General features: G+C 40.5%; 1 protein-coding gene across 10 annotated transcripts in view; it reads left to right on the top strand.

Moving 5' to 3' along the window:
• The window catches only part of ap3b2 (adaptor related protein complex 3 subunit beta 2), a 45,220-nt gene extending 28,192 nt beyond the window's left edge, over positions 1–17,028 (top strand). For 2 of the 10 annotated variants that reach the window (XM_030054296.1, XM_030054295.1), the window contains exons 18-29: positions 2,697–2,735; positions 3,453–3,567; positions 4,250–4,439; positions 4,617–4,782; positions 5,420–5,507; positions 6,461–6,570; positions 8,131–8,359; positions 9,236–9,320; positions 9,741–9,838; positions 11,033–11,053; positions 12,745–12,883; positions 14,292–17,028. In XM_030054296.1, coding sequence (XP_029910156.1) covers positions 2,697–2,735; positions 3,453–3,567; positions 4,250–4,439; positions 4,617–4,782; positions 5,420–5,507; positions 6,461–6,570; positions 8,131–8,359; positions 9,236–9,320; positions 9,741–9,838; positions 11,033–11,053; positions 12,745–12,883; positions 14,292–14,478 — 1,467 coding nt within the window. In that variant the 3' untranslated portion in view covers positions 14,479–17,028. The remainder of the gene's footprint in view (positions 1–2,696; positions 2,736–3,452; positions 3,568–4,249; positions 4,440–4,616; positions 4,783–5,419; positions 5,508–6,460; positions 6,571–8,130; positions 8,360–9,235; positions 9,321–9,740; positions 9,839–11,032; positions 11,054–12,744; positions 12,884–14,291) is intronic. The other 8 variants (XM_030054301.1, XM_030054300.1, XM_030054305.1 and 5 more) reach the window with 6 other exon arrangements.
• Positions 17,029–17,345: the final 317 nt, after the last annotated feature.

Below are 17,345 nucleotides of genomic sequence, written 5' to 3'. Positions count from 1 at the left end.
CATTACCTGATCAGTAGACGATATAGGTCAGGTGTCACCACTGTATCCATCAGTGGTATCCACCTCTTCCGCCCTCTCTGCTGCACTTGCATCTGTCCGGTGGCAACTCCCCCACCCCACCCAGTGACTTCTCACTGTTGTTTGAGCCAATAGCACATGTAATACTGGAGGGAACAGCCTTTCCTAGGGTTTGACTGATATTGGATTTTGAAAGCCTATACTGCTCAGTTTTTTGTATTGATACAACTAGTAGCTGATAATTTGGGCCAGTATTCAATATTTTTTAAATATGACCCTTATTATGCCCACAAATTCAAGTAATTAGTGTGCCCTTCAGAATTTTATGGGTGGGAAATCCTCTAAAAAAAAAGCAGTCAAACCATTTGTGATGCTAAAACTTTTCAGACCCAGACTAAGGAAAAAAAAGGAAATAACAAAAACCCTTTGTTATTTCCATTTGAGCAAAGGTGCTGTACTTTCATTGCAGTTTTTGCAGAGTTTACATTGAATCGACATTCCTCTATTGTGAATCTCAAAGCACCAACTCACCAAATTACCTCCTTTTCTCCATCCCCATCATTCCATGTGCCATCGGTACATAATCAACAATATGCTCTTAACAATGACATAACATCAAAGCTTGAGTATCTCACCTCCTTTGACCAAATCAAGAATCATAACAAAAACCACTTGATTTGCATTTCAGGAGGGACCTCAAGGCTTGATTCTTTTGTCACATTTTTTTTTTTTTGTTTTACTCACTGAACTGTGTTGTTCCATACCCAATGCTAATGTGCCATATATTTGTGATGCAGATTTCAAGATGAGGCCACAGGCGCAAACACAACGCACATTTTGTACTGAATTGGCATGGAGCAGATAGAGGTCCTGCAGTAGCAATTCAGATGCAAAAAAACTTGATTGGTCATAGACAAAATGAGAAAAACAACACAGTAGCACATCACATCCACTATCGGTTAGTGGATAATCTGAAGCATTGACCAATCTGACAGCCTCTCTCTCTGCACAACATGCATCTCCGCAGCAAGATGAAGTCATATCCACCGGTGAGGGGCGGATCGGCTTGCTAGGAGACTGGCGAGAGGTGCCCCCCCTTGGGTGTGCAGTGGTGTTGATTTTGATGACTGCTCTCTCTTTCCCTCTTTCTTTTTCTGGCTGTCATCATGTGTTTATTGATGATAGTGACATTGACAAGAAAAGATTAGCTTTTCCCCCTTGCTGCTGAATCCTCAGTCACCACAGATTAACAGAGGACAGGCATTAAATTCACGGCAGTCTAATGCCTTTGGGCATTTGGAGTTTTGTTTGCGCCCTTTGCTCAGGGGCACAGTGAAAAGGGATGAACTATGAGAGGCCTAAATCTGCAGCCTGTTCTTCACTGAGTGGCATCAAACAAGGTCAACATTCTAAAGGGAATACTCCATCGTTTTGGGCAAAATACCCTTTTTCCAACTTTCCCAGACTGAGAAAAATGTTTGATTTTCATCTCTGTGCGTCCAGTGGTTCAGTTCATATGAGTTAGCTTAGCATAAAGACTTGACATCTATGGGAGTCATCAGCCCAGCTTTGTAAAAGTGAAAAAAGCTGTCTTATTTACGCAATGTATCGTGTATTTAAAAAAAAAAGTCAAAGAGTCATTTCAGGGGAAGTTAATTTGTGCTGGGTCTTCCTTTACCTTCAGAAGAACACAGATCACTGTGATATATGGAAGGATAAATCTGTTCAGGGTTACCATCCACCATCTAATTTATTCTAAATGACTTTTTTTTTAAATCCCAAGACATGTAATTCAAATACATATGATACACTGTGCAAATAAGCCAGCTTCAGACATCTTGTCTCAGTCTGAGTAAGTCAGAATAAAAGGTATATCGCCCAAAACGTTGGAGTATTCTTTTAAATGACAATGATTCTGTTCTAATTCTGGAAATCCTGCAGCAAGATTGCAAGTATAGGATAAGAGTAAAGAGCTAATCTTGAGTCTAAACGACAAGATTGATATAAGGCGGAACTGAAATCAGTCAGGGGGACTGGAAAGCCATTAGTGGTCCAGGGATGTATATTGTTTTCCTCATGTGCACACAACTGGTCTGATATGAAATTTGTGATACGGTGTGTGAGTGTATCACAAATGTTGGTGTGTAACACCGAGTGACATGCATGACTTTCTCTCAGATTTCTGTGTTATTCCACAGTAGCTGTCCCTCTCCTGTGTCTCTCTCCATTCTGCTCATTTAATTCATTTAATTCATGTCATGCTGTCATGTGACTCAGCAAACATAACCACACCTTGTTACTGGTGAAGACATTCATAGTGAATGTATTTTCTTGTACTGGATCGCTCATTTAGTAAGTAGTGAATATTAATCATAACTTTTTATTTCCACAGTATTTAAATAGTTATATTGGAGTACTGATTTCACTTATGAAAACTAGGATAAGTAAGCATTTTCCTTTGTTAACTCATAATTGTGTTAAATGTGCTGCAGTGCAAAAGCTGAATTTAGTTATTGTTTTGTCTCTGATGTGCAAAACTGTTCTCACACAGCTTCTGAAGTCCAACTTAGACACCTTCCTGTGCCTTAATCTCTTGCTTTCCTGAGGTCTTCTGAAACTTTCCTCCTTTTTTCCTCATCTCACCTCCACCCCAATCTTTTTCTTTCTGCGTCTGCCAGGTTATTACGCTGCTCGAAAGAGTCACAACATTAACGAGTGTGAGTCAGTTAGTGGCCAAGAGCCCACCTCCTTGAGCCTCAACCCATATAGCGCCAAAACCCAAGTGCTTTTTGACACCCCGCCTAATGTAGTTGCTGTTCTGTGCTTTAGCTCAGCCAAAGCTACCCGAAACACAGCACCCTCTTCCTCAGTCTCTACCATTAAAGAAGTGATTCTTTTTTAAAGGATGTGCAGTCCTCCCATATGTTGAGACACATTAGGAACCGTGTGGATTTTAATCAGGATGGGAAATGAACACACTCACTGACTGCGATAGTTAATGAGTATGGTTTTGGAAAGCTAGAGACAGATGGCTTCCTCTGTTTCCAAGTGTGGGAGGAAAGTCGGCACTCCTGAAAGACATCACTTCTCTTAATGGAACTGCTCCTTGTATTAAAAGAATACCATTTCTGCAACTGGTCATGAAGGCATCACCTGGTGCTAGCATCTAGCTATGACAAAAAAACAAACAAACACACCACCATTCAAGCATTAGTGTGTGTCATTCAGAGACATATAGAATTCTCTCTCTGGCTGTAAGATCTCAGTACAGATCTATGGGCAGGGATGGCTGGCTTCATTTGGCTGCATCACACCCAGGCAGAGGCATTCATGGCCATGCTACTGTAATCTGCCCACGTCTCTGCTTCTGTCCTGAGGGTTTCCTTGGATGCAGCGCCGATGGCTGACTGCTTGAACTCTGCTTCCTCTTCCAGGTGCCTGAATGGACCAAATGCAGCAGCCGTGAGAAGAGGAAGGAAAAGAAAGTTGAGAAGCCATTCTATTCTGACTCGGAGGGCGAGTCTGGGCCGACGGAGTCTGCCGACAGTGGTAACTAGGGAGGCTGCCAGCTCTGCTCGCACCACCATGTCCAGAAATACTGTTTTATCAGACGAAGAGAGTCCAGCAGATGTGTGTGTTTGTGTGTGTGTGAGATGGAGACACAAGTCCTGTATCTTGGACTGAGCGCTTGTGTGGGTGAGGTTGAGACGGTTGAGACATAACTAATATCATTTGGTGGCTATTTTTATTGAAGCAGATTTTCAGAGGACAATTGCATACATTTAAAAGAACAAACATTTTTTCCTACATATTCCTAGTATAGTCTAACCATCCAGTTAGTTTGTGTAATTTGGTGAGGTTTTCTGTTGGGGATGATCTCTCCCATCTGCTATTTTCACGCCAGCAAAATGAGGCCAGATTAGTATTGTTTAATGGAGCTGAAACAGTCAAATATTTACATGACTGTGAAAAACTCGGCAGCAGCTCTTTCCAAAGAGAATGATAAGAATACCTGATATAATCCACAGCCCTTGATGGTTTCTCATGATTCAAGAAAGGGTCTTGTGATCCCGCTGCTGGCCTTGCTGGTTGTGTATGTGCGTCTGTGTGTCTTCACAAATGCAGAAATTATATGTGTTGGCTTGGGTGAATTTGCGCGACTGTCTCACACTTTCTGTTTTCTGTATAAACTGGATGACTGATCTGGACCTTTCCCTCCGTCCATCTACAGAGTCAGACTCTGCCAGCGCCTCAGAGAGTGGCAGTGGTAGCGGCAGCGGCAGTGAAGAGAGCGGGTCAGGATCAGAGAGCGAAGAGAGCGAGGAGGGCTCTGAGTCTGAGGAAGAGGAGGAAGAGGAGGAGGAGAAGGAGAAGAAAAAGAAAAAGAAAGAATTAAAGAAGCCGGTGCAGGAGAGTGAAAGGTAGCTCATATATTTATTTCACTGTTAAGGTCTTGGAGGGTTCTTGTGGGTACTACTCTGTATGACAGGAGCACATGTGGTTCCACAGGTGGGTGACTTCACTACACCCCTTGAAAAACATTTTATATCTTGATATCTAATGATTCTTGTAACTTTAACCTTTGCCTGCCTTCCTAGTGAGCAGAGCAGTGAAGAGGAGGAGAGAAAGAGGAAGAACAAACAGCAGAAGAGTGACTCTGAGTCCGAATCTGATGAGGAGGAAGAGAGTGTGTCTGAGAGCAGCCAATCAGAAGAGGAGTCTGAGGACTCAGAGTCCGAGGCAGAGGTCAAACAGAAAAAGAAGGTATTGTTAATGAATGTATGCTGCAGAAAACATATTTCCACTGTAACATACTGTACCTTCCTTTTTACCTCCGCCAGGGAGGTGAAACCTCCTGCACGGGGTTATGTGAATGCGTCTGTCAGTCTCTTAACAGGTCAACTCAAAAAATGTTGGATATATTTGCATGAAACTTGGTTGGAAGGTTGGTCAAGGGCCAGTGAAGAACTGACTCACTTTTAAGCCAATCTGCCTCAAGCGGCATGACAGTGGGCGGGACTTAGAACAAACAGGGCCGTAGTTTCCAAACACATCCATGTAACGTCACAAAACCTGCAGGGGAGGTGTGACCTGGCTGTCTTATGACAACAACATTGCTGTAAGGGGGCGTGCCTAAACAGGGCCATAACCTCCAGCTGTGACCTTTGCAGTGGTCTGTGTTCTACTGAGTGCCTTCCTGTTTGTACCTTACTTTAGTTTCTGCTACTATTTTGAGTGAAAATCCTCCTTGTAAAGACTAAATCAAGCTCTTTTTTCACTGATTGATTAAATTTATAATTATCAATGTAAAATGCATCAATATTGATTTAGTGTTTGGTCTTAAATGTGAAACATGTAAATCAGTGTCCATTAATGCCAGTTTCATTTTATTCCTGCTCAGACAGCCGCATCTAAACCTCCTTCCAAGCCTGCCAAAAAAGAGAACAAGAAAGAAAAGAAAGAAATGTCTCTACTTGACCTTGATGACTGTAAGTTATTTCTTATTTCACCCCTGTATTACAGAGGGGAATGTATAAATAATGACACACACAGTCTTCTCTGCAGAACATAATATTTCTATAATCATTTTTTTTTCCTATGCAGTAGTTTTAGCCATGCAAACTGATCGCCGGACAAGGATGTTTCTGACCATGTGATTATTTCCATAAATCATAGCTAGCTGGGCATGAATAGTTACCAGGGATCAGGAGCGCAACTACCTACTTTCTGAGGGGTATGCAGAGACATTACAGCCCCCAATTTTAATTTTAAATGATATCCTTATTGGATATCAGTTACTGATTGAACGCTGCATCTGATCAGACTTATCAGATACATCACAACAGCACTGTAGTGTTATATCTGAGTGCCGCTGTTATTGATCATATCATTTACACATGCACAAACAGCTGTTAAATACAGAAAATGCTGACTCGAAATAATTTTCCCTCCATTGCTTTGGCGCCCCCTCTAGTGTGGTGCCCCTATTCGCCGTATATAGTGCATAGCCACATTTTGTGCCACTGCCAGGGATATTGGCACACATCTTTCTGAAAGTCATTTTACCAGCAGCTGTCTTTTTCCTCTGTGATTATGGCCACCTTAGTGATCTGTCTAAAACACAGTCATACATGTAATCATTGTAAAGAGCACCCACTGTGGTATCATTGCTATAATATTATCATCCCTGCAGAAGATATGCTATGAATGTATGTGCACTAGTTGATACTCTACTCGCTTCAGAGTTAGGAGTGCATTTGTAGTGGCATATGATCACTGCGTTACTGTCATAATCAGTGTAAAAAGCACCCTCTTAGGTATTGCCATTTGCACAATGGTTGCCAATGCATTTGATTTATCAAAATTTTTATTTATGGTTGAATCACTTCTTTAATGAAACTCCCTGATGTGTAGGGACTAAAGCTCCCCTCTCTCCTCCTAGTTGAACCTACTCCCTCTCCTCAAGTCACGCCCGTAAACACCTTCCTGTCCAGCAGCCTGGTGACCGATCTGGAGGGCTTATCGTTGACGGATACTGTTCTCGCCCCAGCAGTAAGTAAATCTAAAATCTTTTGTCTCCCTTCTCAGCTCTGTTTGACAAACCTTTGGAACTGATTGAGAAGGAGACAATGGCTGCTGGGTAGAATGGAAAATATGAATAGTAGGGTACGACTTACTTTCTCTGACGAATATTGCATCTCAACATCCGTCTCATTATTGTTGTGGAGCAGTTCATATGACAAAGTGCTGAGGCTCAGGAGGCTGAAGTCCTCATGTAATTAAACGAATCAGACACTCACAGGGCTGGAAGATAACCTTTCATCCACAGGCGACAGTAGCTGATGGATTCCAAAATTTTGAAGAGCGCCTTTTGCTCATCAGGCCTGTATAGTGCTCACACACTAGATGATAAACTTATTAGCAAACAAACAAACAAACAAACAAACAAAGAAACACACAAACAAAAAAATGTACACTGGGTCAGATTATATGGATTTGATCCAAAATGAGGAATGAGGAAGGAAAATGAGAAAGAATGAGGAATAACAAAAATAACAAAGATACTAAAGTAGAAAACATAAAAAATAACAAGACAATCCATCACAAGTAGGGAATATAGTAAAGGTGCATGTTGCATGGTGCAAATTGCAGAACATCAATTAAAGTGAGGACTGTTTAGACTCAACTAAAAAATGTGAAATACAGAAAACACATCATCTCTTTCGGTGGGTTGGTCTGGCAATGAGATGCAGACTCATGTTTTCCATATTGTACCTTTAAAAGAATTTATAAACAGTTTTGAGATATCAGGGGTTTTTATTTGTTTGCAAGTAAGAGTCTGTGTAGCACTTCACCCCCATGTGGAGTCATGTTTACAATTTACCAGTCACACAGGATTTTGATTCTAGAGAAAACCATTGGAACAATACCTGTTTACGTCCCCAGCTGGCAAGTAAAGGATACAGCTGTTTTCACACTCTCCATAGTGCGCTTTGCATCAAAAATAGAATTGCACCGTGCTATATTACTAATCCAGCTATAAACGCAATTATTATTTATACTCATGAGCAAAATTTTCACAGATTGCTGCCAGTGTGTCATGGTTTTTACATCTATACACTGCTACGATGATTAGTTATAGTGAGGTATCACTGATCTGATGCCGACGCAATCCTGTTCTCACACACACACACACACCCTCACACACCCCTTCCCCCCTTCTGTTCTGCAGTTTCCTATTCTCATTAATAGCACTGTCGAGTAAAAAATAATCAACTCAAACCATCTGCAGATGGCCTGTCTGCAGAGATCTTTGGCTCTGTGCACTTCCTAACACATGTACCAATTAGTGCCACTCCAGACTCATATGAAGAGAAGATACTCCCTTCCAAATGAATGGAAAAGATTCCATCTTGTCTCAGTCATGCTATCTTGGTAAAAAAAAAAAAAAAAAAAAAAACAACAACACGTAGACCTCCCATCTTTGAACTAGAAGTGTAACCAGCTGGTAGGATTTAATCCTACCATCATGTGTACAGTAAATGTTGTTTCAGAGGGGGGAGTTATTAATGGTGTGGTTGATAATGCCTTCCTCTTATCCTCGGCCCCCAGACCATCGCTCCGTCCAGCGCGCTAAAGAGCTTTGAGCTGCTGCACCGGATCACAGGGGAGGGTCTGTCGGTGGAGTACTGCTTCAGCCGGCAGCCGTTCAGCCCCGACCCTCACATGGTTGCCGTGCAGATCCAGTTCACCAACAGCGCCGCCACTGAGGCGAAGAACCTGCACATGGAGGACGCCAAGCTCCAGTCTGGGATGAGGGTCAAGGAGTTCCCAGAGATTGGTGAGTGAAGGCCTGGCAAGATGGTTTAGATGAGGCCAATTTTTCTGAAGTACCTCACAGTAACATTTTTTTTGGAGCACCTGACCTTGCCATTTTTTGTAATTACCTCTTGACACTCATCACCATTTATTATCATTACGAAGCTCAAAGGACATTATGTTTTCAGCCCTGTCAGTTGGCCTACATCGATCTTAAAAATTTCTAAATGGATTTGGTGGACAGATGGCCCATAGCCAGAGGATCGGCTCATTAGATTTTGCTGGTGTTCTGGATCTGGGATTTGTCCCATTAGACAATTATTGTTTTTTAGTAATAACTATTATCCTGCTCACATGTGCTGATGGGGCAGTCCAACATCTGGAGCTTTAAATTTGTTTTAAATTTTGTTGTAAAGTTGAATCTGAAAGATGAACAATAAATAAACATACTGCTATGAAGGTTGCAGCTTCACATCAACTGGTTTGCCACTAATAGTGGTAGTAGTAGTGATAACAGCTATGCTATTATTTTAATGTAATTATCATGTCATGTATTAGAAACAATAGCAGAAAATATGTGATATTCCACCTCTCATAAAAATTGTTCCTATACACTAAGGATATATTGGTTGCCCCCTTGAGCAATTTGTAAAACTGTAGTTTTTTGTTTTTGTTTTTGTTTTTGTTTTGTTTTTTTATTTCATTTCATTTCATTTCTTTTTTTCTTTTTTTTTCTTTCTTTCTTTTTTTTTTTTTTTTACATTTTTCAGTGATTTTCACAACCAATGAAGGATTCATGCCCAGCCCCCATAGATCAAAGTGTCAGTGTTATGGACTCAGATTGACTTGTGTTGGTACATGTTTCAGTGCTTTTTCCTCATTCTTATTGTGTGGACAGAGGTACTGCCAGCAGGTGAGACGACAACAGTCGTGATGGGCATCGATTTCTGTGATTCAACGCAAGCAGCAAACTTCCAGCTCTGGTGAGACTAAGCTTGTTATTTTTTAAAATCCTTTCACCTTCCAGTGCTTCTCATAAAGCTCCTACAAGTCTAGAAATCCTAGCTGGGACACCCATATGGATTAGGCATTGCAATGCTGCAGGGCACTTAAATAAATACAAATCCATTAATCAGTGCAGTGGATGTTGAAATAATGATTCTAATTAGTAAAAACTACCAAAAATGTCCATCTCCTTCTAGACGGCTAATACAGCATTTTTAAGATTATTTTTGAACGTTTCTGCTTTATTAGAAAGTCACAGTGGAGAGAGACAGGAAAGACAGGGCGGAGAGAGGTACATGCAGCAAAGGGTCGGGGCCAGATTCAAACCAAGTATTAGTAATTTAAATGGTCTCCATGCCCCCAAATACAGCATTTTAACATGCCTTGCTCATTTCCAGCACTCATACCAGGAAATTCTTTGTGTCGATCCAACCACCAGTCGGAGAGCTGATGACACCAGTCTTCATGACAGAGAACGAGTTTAAAAAGGAGCAAGGTGAGTAACTCGCAATTCATTATTTGAAGTTCCATTAGAGCATTAACTATTATCCATGAATCATAGCTTACAAACACACAGCATCAGCAAATATGAAAAGGAACATTAAAAATTTCACTAGAATAAGCAACACACAAATGTAACCATCACATGCAAGCAAGTATAGCATGTTAGACAGGGATTTTTTTTTGTTTGTTTTTATGTACATGCAGCAAAGTCATGTAGCTAAAATGTCATATTTTTGAGAGTGATGTGGGGAAAAAGAGAATGAAACATTGGGCAGAAGAATTAATTCCAACTTCATCTACTTTTCAATAAATTAGACTTGTTTGGCTTGAATTATGGCTCCCAAGGAAAACCCACCACATTCATGATTATCAAATGTAGTCTGAACAAGACTTATAGTAGTTGCACGTCCAGATATTTTACATGTAGACACACCACCTGAATCAATGTGAAAGGTCCTTGTGAGGAAGGAAGAATAATGAAAATGATCCTCTGCCAAGTCAGTGTGTTGTGTTGTGTGCTCCTATTAGCAGCATTTATCCTGAGAGAAATAGAAGCCACTGTTCACATATTTTATGTTAACTGTAAAAGTGCAATAGCTAAACAAAACAAAACACAACCTTTTAATCAAGTTGAAATACATGCTGAACGTCTTTAAGAAGTCACACAGTTTATTTGTGCAACACTGAAAATACCAATTTTTTGACATGCAGAGTAACATTTAATCCCATTTTTCAGTCTTATTGTTGCCCCATAGCACACAGCAGTTATAATCCATATTCACATAACTGATCATAGCAAGTGCATGATGTTTCTGCGTCCTCACTTCTTACACCTCCCACCTACTCCTACTTCAAAGGGAAACCTTGGCCACCTTTCCAGCTTTACCATGTAATTCCCTTTTCAAGCAGCTAACACCAAGGCCGGAATCTTTTTGTTTGACTATTTTGCCATCCCACCAGATTTTTCAAATGGAACAAGATTTTAGTGTGTGCCCGCCAAATTGGTTGGTAGAGCAGACTGACTTGCCAGCCACAGACAACAGCTGCCAGCGTTTGGCTGATGGCTGGTGTTCATTTCCCACCCTGACTAACCCTGAGCAAGGTTTTCAGCTCTTCTCAAACCATAGTGTGTCTTTAAACATGTGTCATATCCACGGTTCTTCCCTCTTGGTACTGTTCCCAATAGAGACGCTATTAAAGAACATAGGTAAGTTGCCTTTGATAGACTTATTGCTAGAAGCTGTCTGTGTGCCACCTGCCTTTTACCTTTTAGCCAGCCTCACACAAACCCCAGTCCCCCTCCTCCCTCCCTCCTTCCCTCCTTCCCTCCCTCCCTCCCTTTAAAGCTTCTACCTGAGCCCCCTCACTTCCTGCTGTCCCTCCCTGCCTGGGAAATATTGACTGCATCTCTGGGTCTGTAGCTGGCCGACAGATTTCACCCGAGCTAACTTGCATCTTAGAGGCCACTCACACTGCTCCACCAGGAATGACTGGCAATGCTCATCCACTGAGTCCACTAATCCTGATTCACTGTTTCTTCGAGCACTGTGGAGTAAATAATGATGATGATGGGCTCACAGGAGCACCGCTTGACACGGATCATGTGCATCATCATTCACACCATCTGTCTGTTATCTGGGCTCTCAAAATAACGCCTGGCCATGATGGTACTCAAAATGTTGCAGTGCCATACACATTAGTTTGTCTGAATGTGTTGTTGCGGGTTTAAAGTATAAAAAACAGTTCATCCAAAACATAAAAAAAACAGATTTTCCTGCTTAGCCCTAGTGTAGATAGTTTCTGTGCGATTTGGCAAGGTTTCCACTCTGCTGCGGTCTTCCCTTCACCCCAGTACACTGGAGCTGGATGGGTTATTGTTTCGTGCAACTCTCAACCCATTAAAAAATTAGATGTGAAAAACCAACACCAACAGTTCTCTCCAAAAACAATGACACAGATACCTGGCATAATGCACAGCCCTCGGGGACAAAGACTTTCATCGAGATCTATTTCTCGCCAAAGAACACTGGCAAACTGCATCTATTCACCACAAGTTCATAAGTGCTGCGGGCGGATAGATGGAGTTTGACACGTTTCTGTGCAGAAAATAGTCCCTAATGAAACTCTTCATCCCTGATACCTGTGGATTATGCTGGGTATTCTTCCTCAGTTCATTTCTGGAAAGAGCTGGTACGACAAATCACACAGAAACTATCTCGATGGATGGCTTGCCCAGGGATAAGTGGGAAAATTACTTTTTTTGATTTGTTTGTTTGGTATTTTGACTGTTCCTGACATTTTTTACACAAAATGGTTGGTTGAAATTGTTCAATTTGAAACTACAAAGACAGTTCATGAGGCATTAAACTAGATTGGTAGTGCACAGCTGGAATTGCCCCTTGTGTTATGTATACTTGTTGTATGGGAGAAATTAATCATTTCACTCTTATGTTCAGTGGGAAGCATCCGTACATTCCAGTTTCATTTTCATTAGAATTTCTGTACTGTAATTATTGATGTATTGACTATTACATCAATTTGTTTCTCCTGGTCTAGAGGACCGTATGACATGCTTTTGGTGACGTAGAAAACATTATAGCATTAGAGCATATATACATTATCTATATATGAATATGTGTTAGCGGCTTGTAGATTTACTTACGAATGAAATGGTCAACTTTCAACAAACAATTGACTGTATTTCATGAATTTTTGTGGCATAAAAGCGGAAGTGTGCATTGGATATACTTAGCAGTCGCCACACCAAGCTGATAGAAGCAACACCCTGTAGTGAATAATAATTGCTTGGCATTGTATCCTACTGGGAGTGAATAGCGGAGCAGCTTGCGACGTGTCGAGCATTGCAGTTTGACTGGTGTTGTGCTCAAACCCCTCCAGGTCAACTCATGGGTATGAATGAGATCACAGAAAAGTTGACCCTGAGCGACAAGTGCCAGAACGAACACGCCATCGTCCAGAGGGTGACCACTGCTGCCAACCTCAGCCGAGTGCCCTGCGGTTCAGATAAGGAGTGCAGGTGAGTGAGGAGGTTGAAGGGGAGGAGGATTAGTGTTTAAGTACCAGTAAATAATCCTCACCCATGAATGCTGCAAAGAGTCCTTGGGCCAGTCAGTAGCAAGATACATCATCCCCTCGTGTTTCATCAAAATTAGACCAGTAGATGCACAGATACCACTTTCCAGGTTAAAATTCAACTTCACTTTAACTTAAAGTATAATGCCTCTATTATTCCAACAAGTGTCCTGTTTTAAACACCACAATGCAAAATACATCCTCCCTAGTTTAGCCAAGTTTAATCAGAATGGAACAAATGGTGTGTGAGATTTGGGTTTGAGCGTCCAATTTTGACCTTTTATTATAGCACCCTCATCAGGCTAATCAGTGTAATTTCTTTAAAACAATGGAAGACACTTTTAAAATGCATCATCCCTCCAAATTTTCTTAAAACTGGACCAATACTTGAAATTTTGACCTTTAATCATTGCATCCCCATTGATTTAACCTGTGTAATATTTTTAAATGCCAGAAGACATCATCTGTCCAAGTTAAGTCAGATTTGGCTCAGTGGCGTCTCACATGTCACATTTGACTTGAAACAAAATTTGACCTTTAGTCATAGTGCCCCTACTTGACCAAACAATGTAAACTGTTAATCTAACCATGCCATGTGGACCTCTTTCAACGCAGGCATTTTGACATGAAACAGCAGGTAAACACAGTTGTTACTGATGCTATTGATGAATATCAACTTCCATGGAACAGAGCTTTAAATAATGTCATCAGTAACACCTGTATTTTTACCTGCTGTTTCATGTCAAAATTCCTGCTGAGAATTTTTCTAAACTTATTTTTGCAATTGGTTTGGCACGACACTATTTCTGTATTTGTTCAAGGTTCCTATGGGTCATGGAATTTCTGAAAGGTCATGGAGTTTGGAGTTTGGAAAAGTCTATTCCAAATAGAGAAAGTCAGGGAATTTAATGCATTTTTTGGGACAAGTCATGGAATATCATTTAATTGTGTCGGCCACACTTTTGCAAATGTCTATTTTCATGTTCGCTTGCTCTGCAATAGAAAATAGAATAATAAACTTGAACATAACCCATGAATCTCAAGTGTGTTCAAAATTTTGATCAAGGAAAAAAGCACCACCATGTCACATTTGTACAGATCATGGTAATTAAACTTTTAATTTACGCAAAGTCATGAAAAAGTCAGAGAACTTTACATGTGACACAGAGGTCGAACCCTGTTTGTTTCACAATCTGGTGAATCCCTCTGAGACCATTATTCAGTAAAATAGTTTGTAGTCCCTTGAATGCTTATAATGCTTATCATTTCTAAAACCTGATGACTGACATGCCTGTTCATACTTTATTTTCTGGCTTCATCTTCACTTCCAATCTTTGCTGCTTTGACTTCAGTCCTCCTGTCCCTCCTCCTGACCTTCCTGTCCACAGGTTCGCCGGCAGGACGGTGACCAGTGGCAGTTTGGTGTTGGTCACCGTGGCGACCAAAGAGGAGAGGGCCGCCCAGCTGACAGTCAACTGTGAGAAAATGGTGATCGGCACGATGTTGGTGAAAGACATCCTCCTGGCTTTGACGCAGTGATGTGCTGCTGCTTGACCTTTGCCCTCTGTCCCCTCCCTCGACGACCCAGCTGTCACATATCCCGACAACTTCCACTAAATGTCGCTCATCACATCTGTAGCATCTCCTTCATAAGTGGTGTCAGTGTGAGGGAGTCTCCAGAATGTTCAGTTTTCTGTTTAAGAGCCCTAGTTTTAGGAATCACTACTTGAAACAAACTACCGAGTGCAACAGCCACACACCATCTATATGACAATCAGAAAAGATTCATGCTGGGCCTGTGATAGTTTAAAGGATCATTTCTGGCCACAGTGAATATTAAACCTGTTTTCCAAAGTGCCCTGTCTCTCTTCTAAAAAATTCCTATGGGTTTTTACGCCAATATCAGTTATCATGCGGCGTATTTTTCTCTCTCAAGCAATTCCAAATGATATCAAAGCAAAATTTGAGATGGCCAACTCAGTAGTTCCTATCCAAAATGCATGCAAATGTTTTGAATTTGTGGGCAAGGAAGTAGAATATTTTTGCTTCAAAGCTACAATACTGGCAACAATTCTGAAAAAACAAAAAACAAAAAAAAAAAACAGTATATAAATAAAAAAGTACCTAATCACCTCTCCAACCAGCCTGGTGACTTTCGCCAAAAACTCTCACCATAATCTTGGCTTAGACGTTGTTGTATACACAGAGGTCGCACCCGGGACAACACTTCTCACCAATTTAGTGACATTCTCTGTCGTTACATCCCACCTCAGCTGTTTCTTATGCACTATTTCAGAATTCAGTAAAAAATGTAGTAAATAAGGCAAACAGATTTCTACAAAGTCCCACTGGTGATGAGTCCCCACCAAACACAAAAAAGGAAAATGACAGGAATAAACAAGAGAGAGGGAAAGCACTCTGGAAACTGGGCGTATCATTTACCATGGGCCAAATTATTCTGTCAGGAAAGCCTGTTGTGCTGAATTACTCTCCTGTGAGTAGCTAACTGTAATTTGGTAGGGTTTAATTAGCTGAAGAAGAGACTATAGAATAAGCATTATTAATGGTCACCTGGTTATTTCAGCAGAGGAGGAATATAGCATGAGAAGACAACAAGCATTTGTCTTGATCAAGAGAGGTAGCTGGATCATTAATTGGCATAATTAATGAAAAATGTGCTTGATAGATGATTTTCATTTCAGCTTCTGCAAATCTGATTTTCCAATCATAGTATTTGTTGCACCTGTACTTTTAACATTTACCTGTCATAGTGTGTAGGATTCTTCGAGTGAGGGCATTTATAAAAAGTAAAAGCTGTATAAATGTTATTGTATGGATTGTACGGAACATGTAATACAGTAATACTATAAGGCGTGCGTGCGTGTGTGTGTGTGTGTGTGTGTGTGTGTTTGTGGGCGTGGTGAAATTTAATATTGGGCTGTCAAACAGAGGTCAATCAGCCTTTTTCCAAAAGGAGTTTGGCTAACACTGTACTTGGAAGTGCATTATGGGGGATCTGCGGCACATTATAATCATATCCAAAAATGACATTACACCGGAAAATATGTATGAATCCAAATTTTGCTATCAGATTGTTAAGAGCGGCACAAGTCACATCAGAAAACATGCAACAAGTATTCTTTATAAACTATAAAAAAGGGATTTGTGGATGATTTTAACTCTGTAAAAATAACAAAACTGAACATTTGTTACTGCGGTGCTGTTCAAACTTTGTCCTTAGGCTGTAATGACAAGTTTACGATTATTTAATACTTAGCCCTCTTTCCTGCCAAAAAAATGTCATCCATAGGCTACATGTCAGTGGCAGTTCTTCTGTGCAGTGAGCTTTGCAGTGGCTACTCCATCAACGTTACTACTTACACTTAACGTGCTACCGGTAACGTGTGTATGATGCTTCAGAGGAAATTTTCAAATTGACTGTTACCATCATCTCAGTCACCAGTCCACACTGTTTTCATGCCTTTCATTCCGTTATGATTTCAGGTCAAAGGTCATGCTTCATGGCAGGAAACGTTCAACAAAAAAGTGGCTTCTTTTTCTTTTTTTTTTTTTTTTGGTGCCCGTAGATGTGGTTTCACATTACCTATCTAGAATTCATTATTTATGTATTTATTTATTTATTGTTTCTGTACTGCTGGAAAATGTAACGGCTATCTATTTTACCAAAGGAGGACATGGAATTTTCAGCCCCTAGAAAGGCGAGCAGTAGTGGAGTGACAGCCGTGCTTTGTTTTGGCCTTTTTTGTACATTGTGTATTGTTTACCGTTTGATCCTGCAGAACCATCGTTTCCAGTCACTGCAGATCAGTCATAGTAAAGAATGTAGGGAGTGTGAAATGCTTAAAAGTGACTTACATGCTTAAAAAATGAAAAGAAAAAAATTAGGTGGGGTAAAGCTGTCCTTGAAATCATAATTCATGCAATGAGCATTGATTGGTCTCTTTCATCCACACTGGCTTCCTCCTTCAAATATCCAAAACCTGGTTCTTCATACCCTTTGTGTGGTTGTGAAATGTGGTCTTGAAGTATTACAACTTTATTTATTATACAAATAAAAAAAGTCAATAAAATGGAAAATTTGTATTGTGCTTTTTGCCCTTTGTTCCAGGACTGAATAATAATTTTGGTATGCAAATATTCAGAATTCTGTGTCCCATGTGCATCAGTGACAAACTAATCCATCAACTTGGAATATTTTACCTCACTAGGCAAAACAATGTCCTGCAATGAGGGTGAAGGAGGAAGAATGAAAAATAGAGACAAGAAGTCATTTTTCTTCCATTGCACTATTTCTATTCGTTTTAATTTTAGTTATCAGCATTGATTCATTGTTTTTTAATTAGCTCTTTTAAAAATGTTTGGTTTCAGCACTAGTTAGTTTTTTT

Source organism: Myripristis murdjan, chromosome 6, assembly GCF_902150065.1.
Source record: "Myripristis murdjan chromosome 6, fMyrMur1.1, whole genome shotgun sequence".
NCBI lineage: Eukaryota > Metazoa > Chordata > Actinopteri > Holocentriformes > Holocentridae > Myripristis > Myripristis murdjan.
This window is presented reverse-complemented; position numbering and strand designations above follow the sequence as displayed.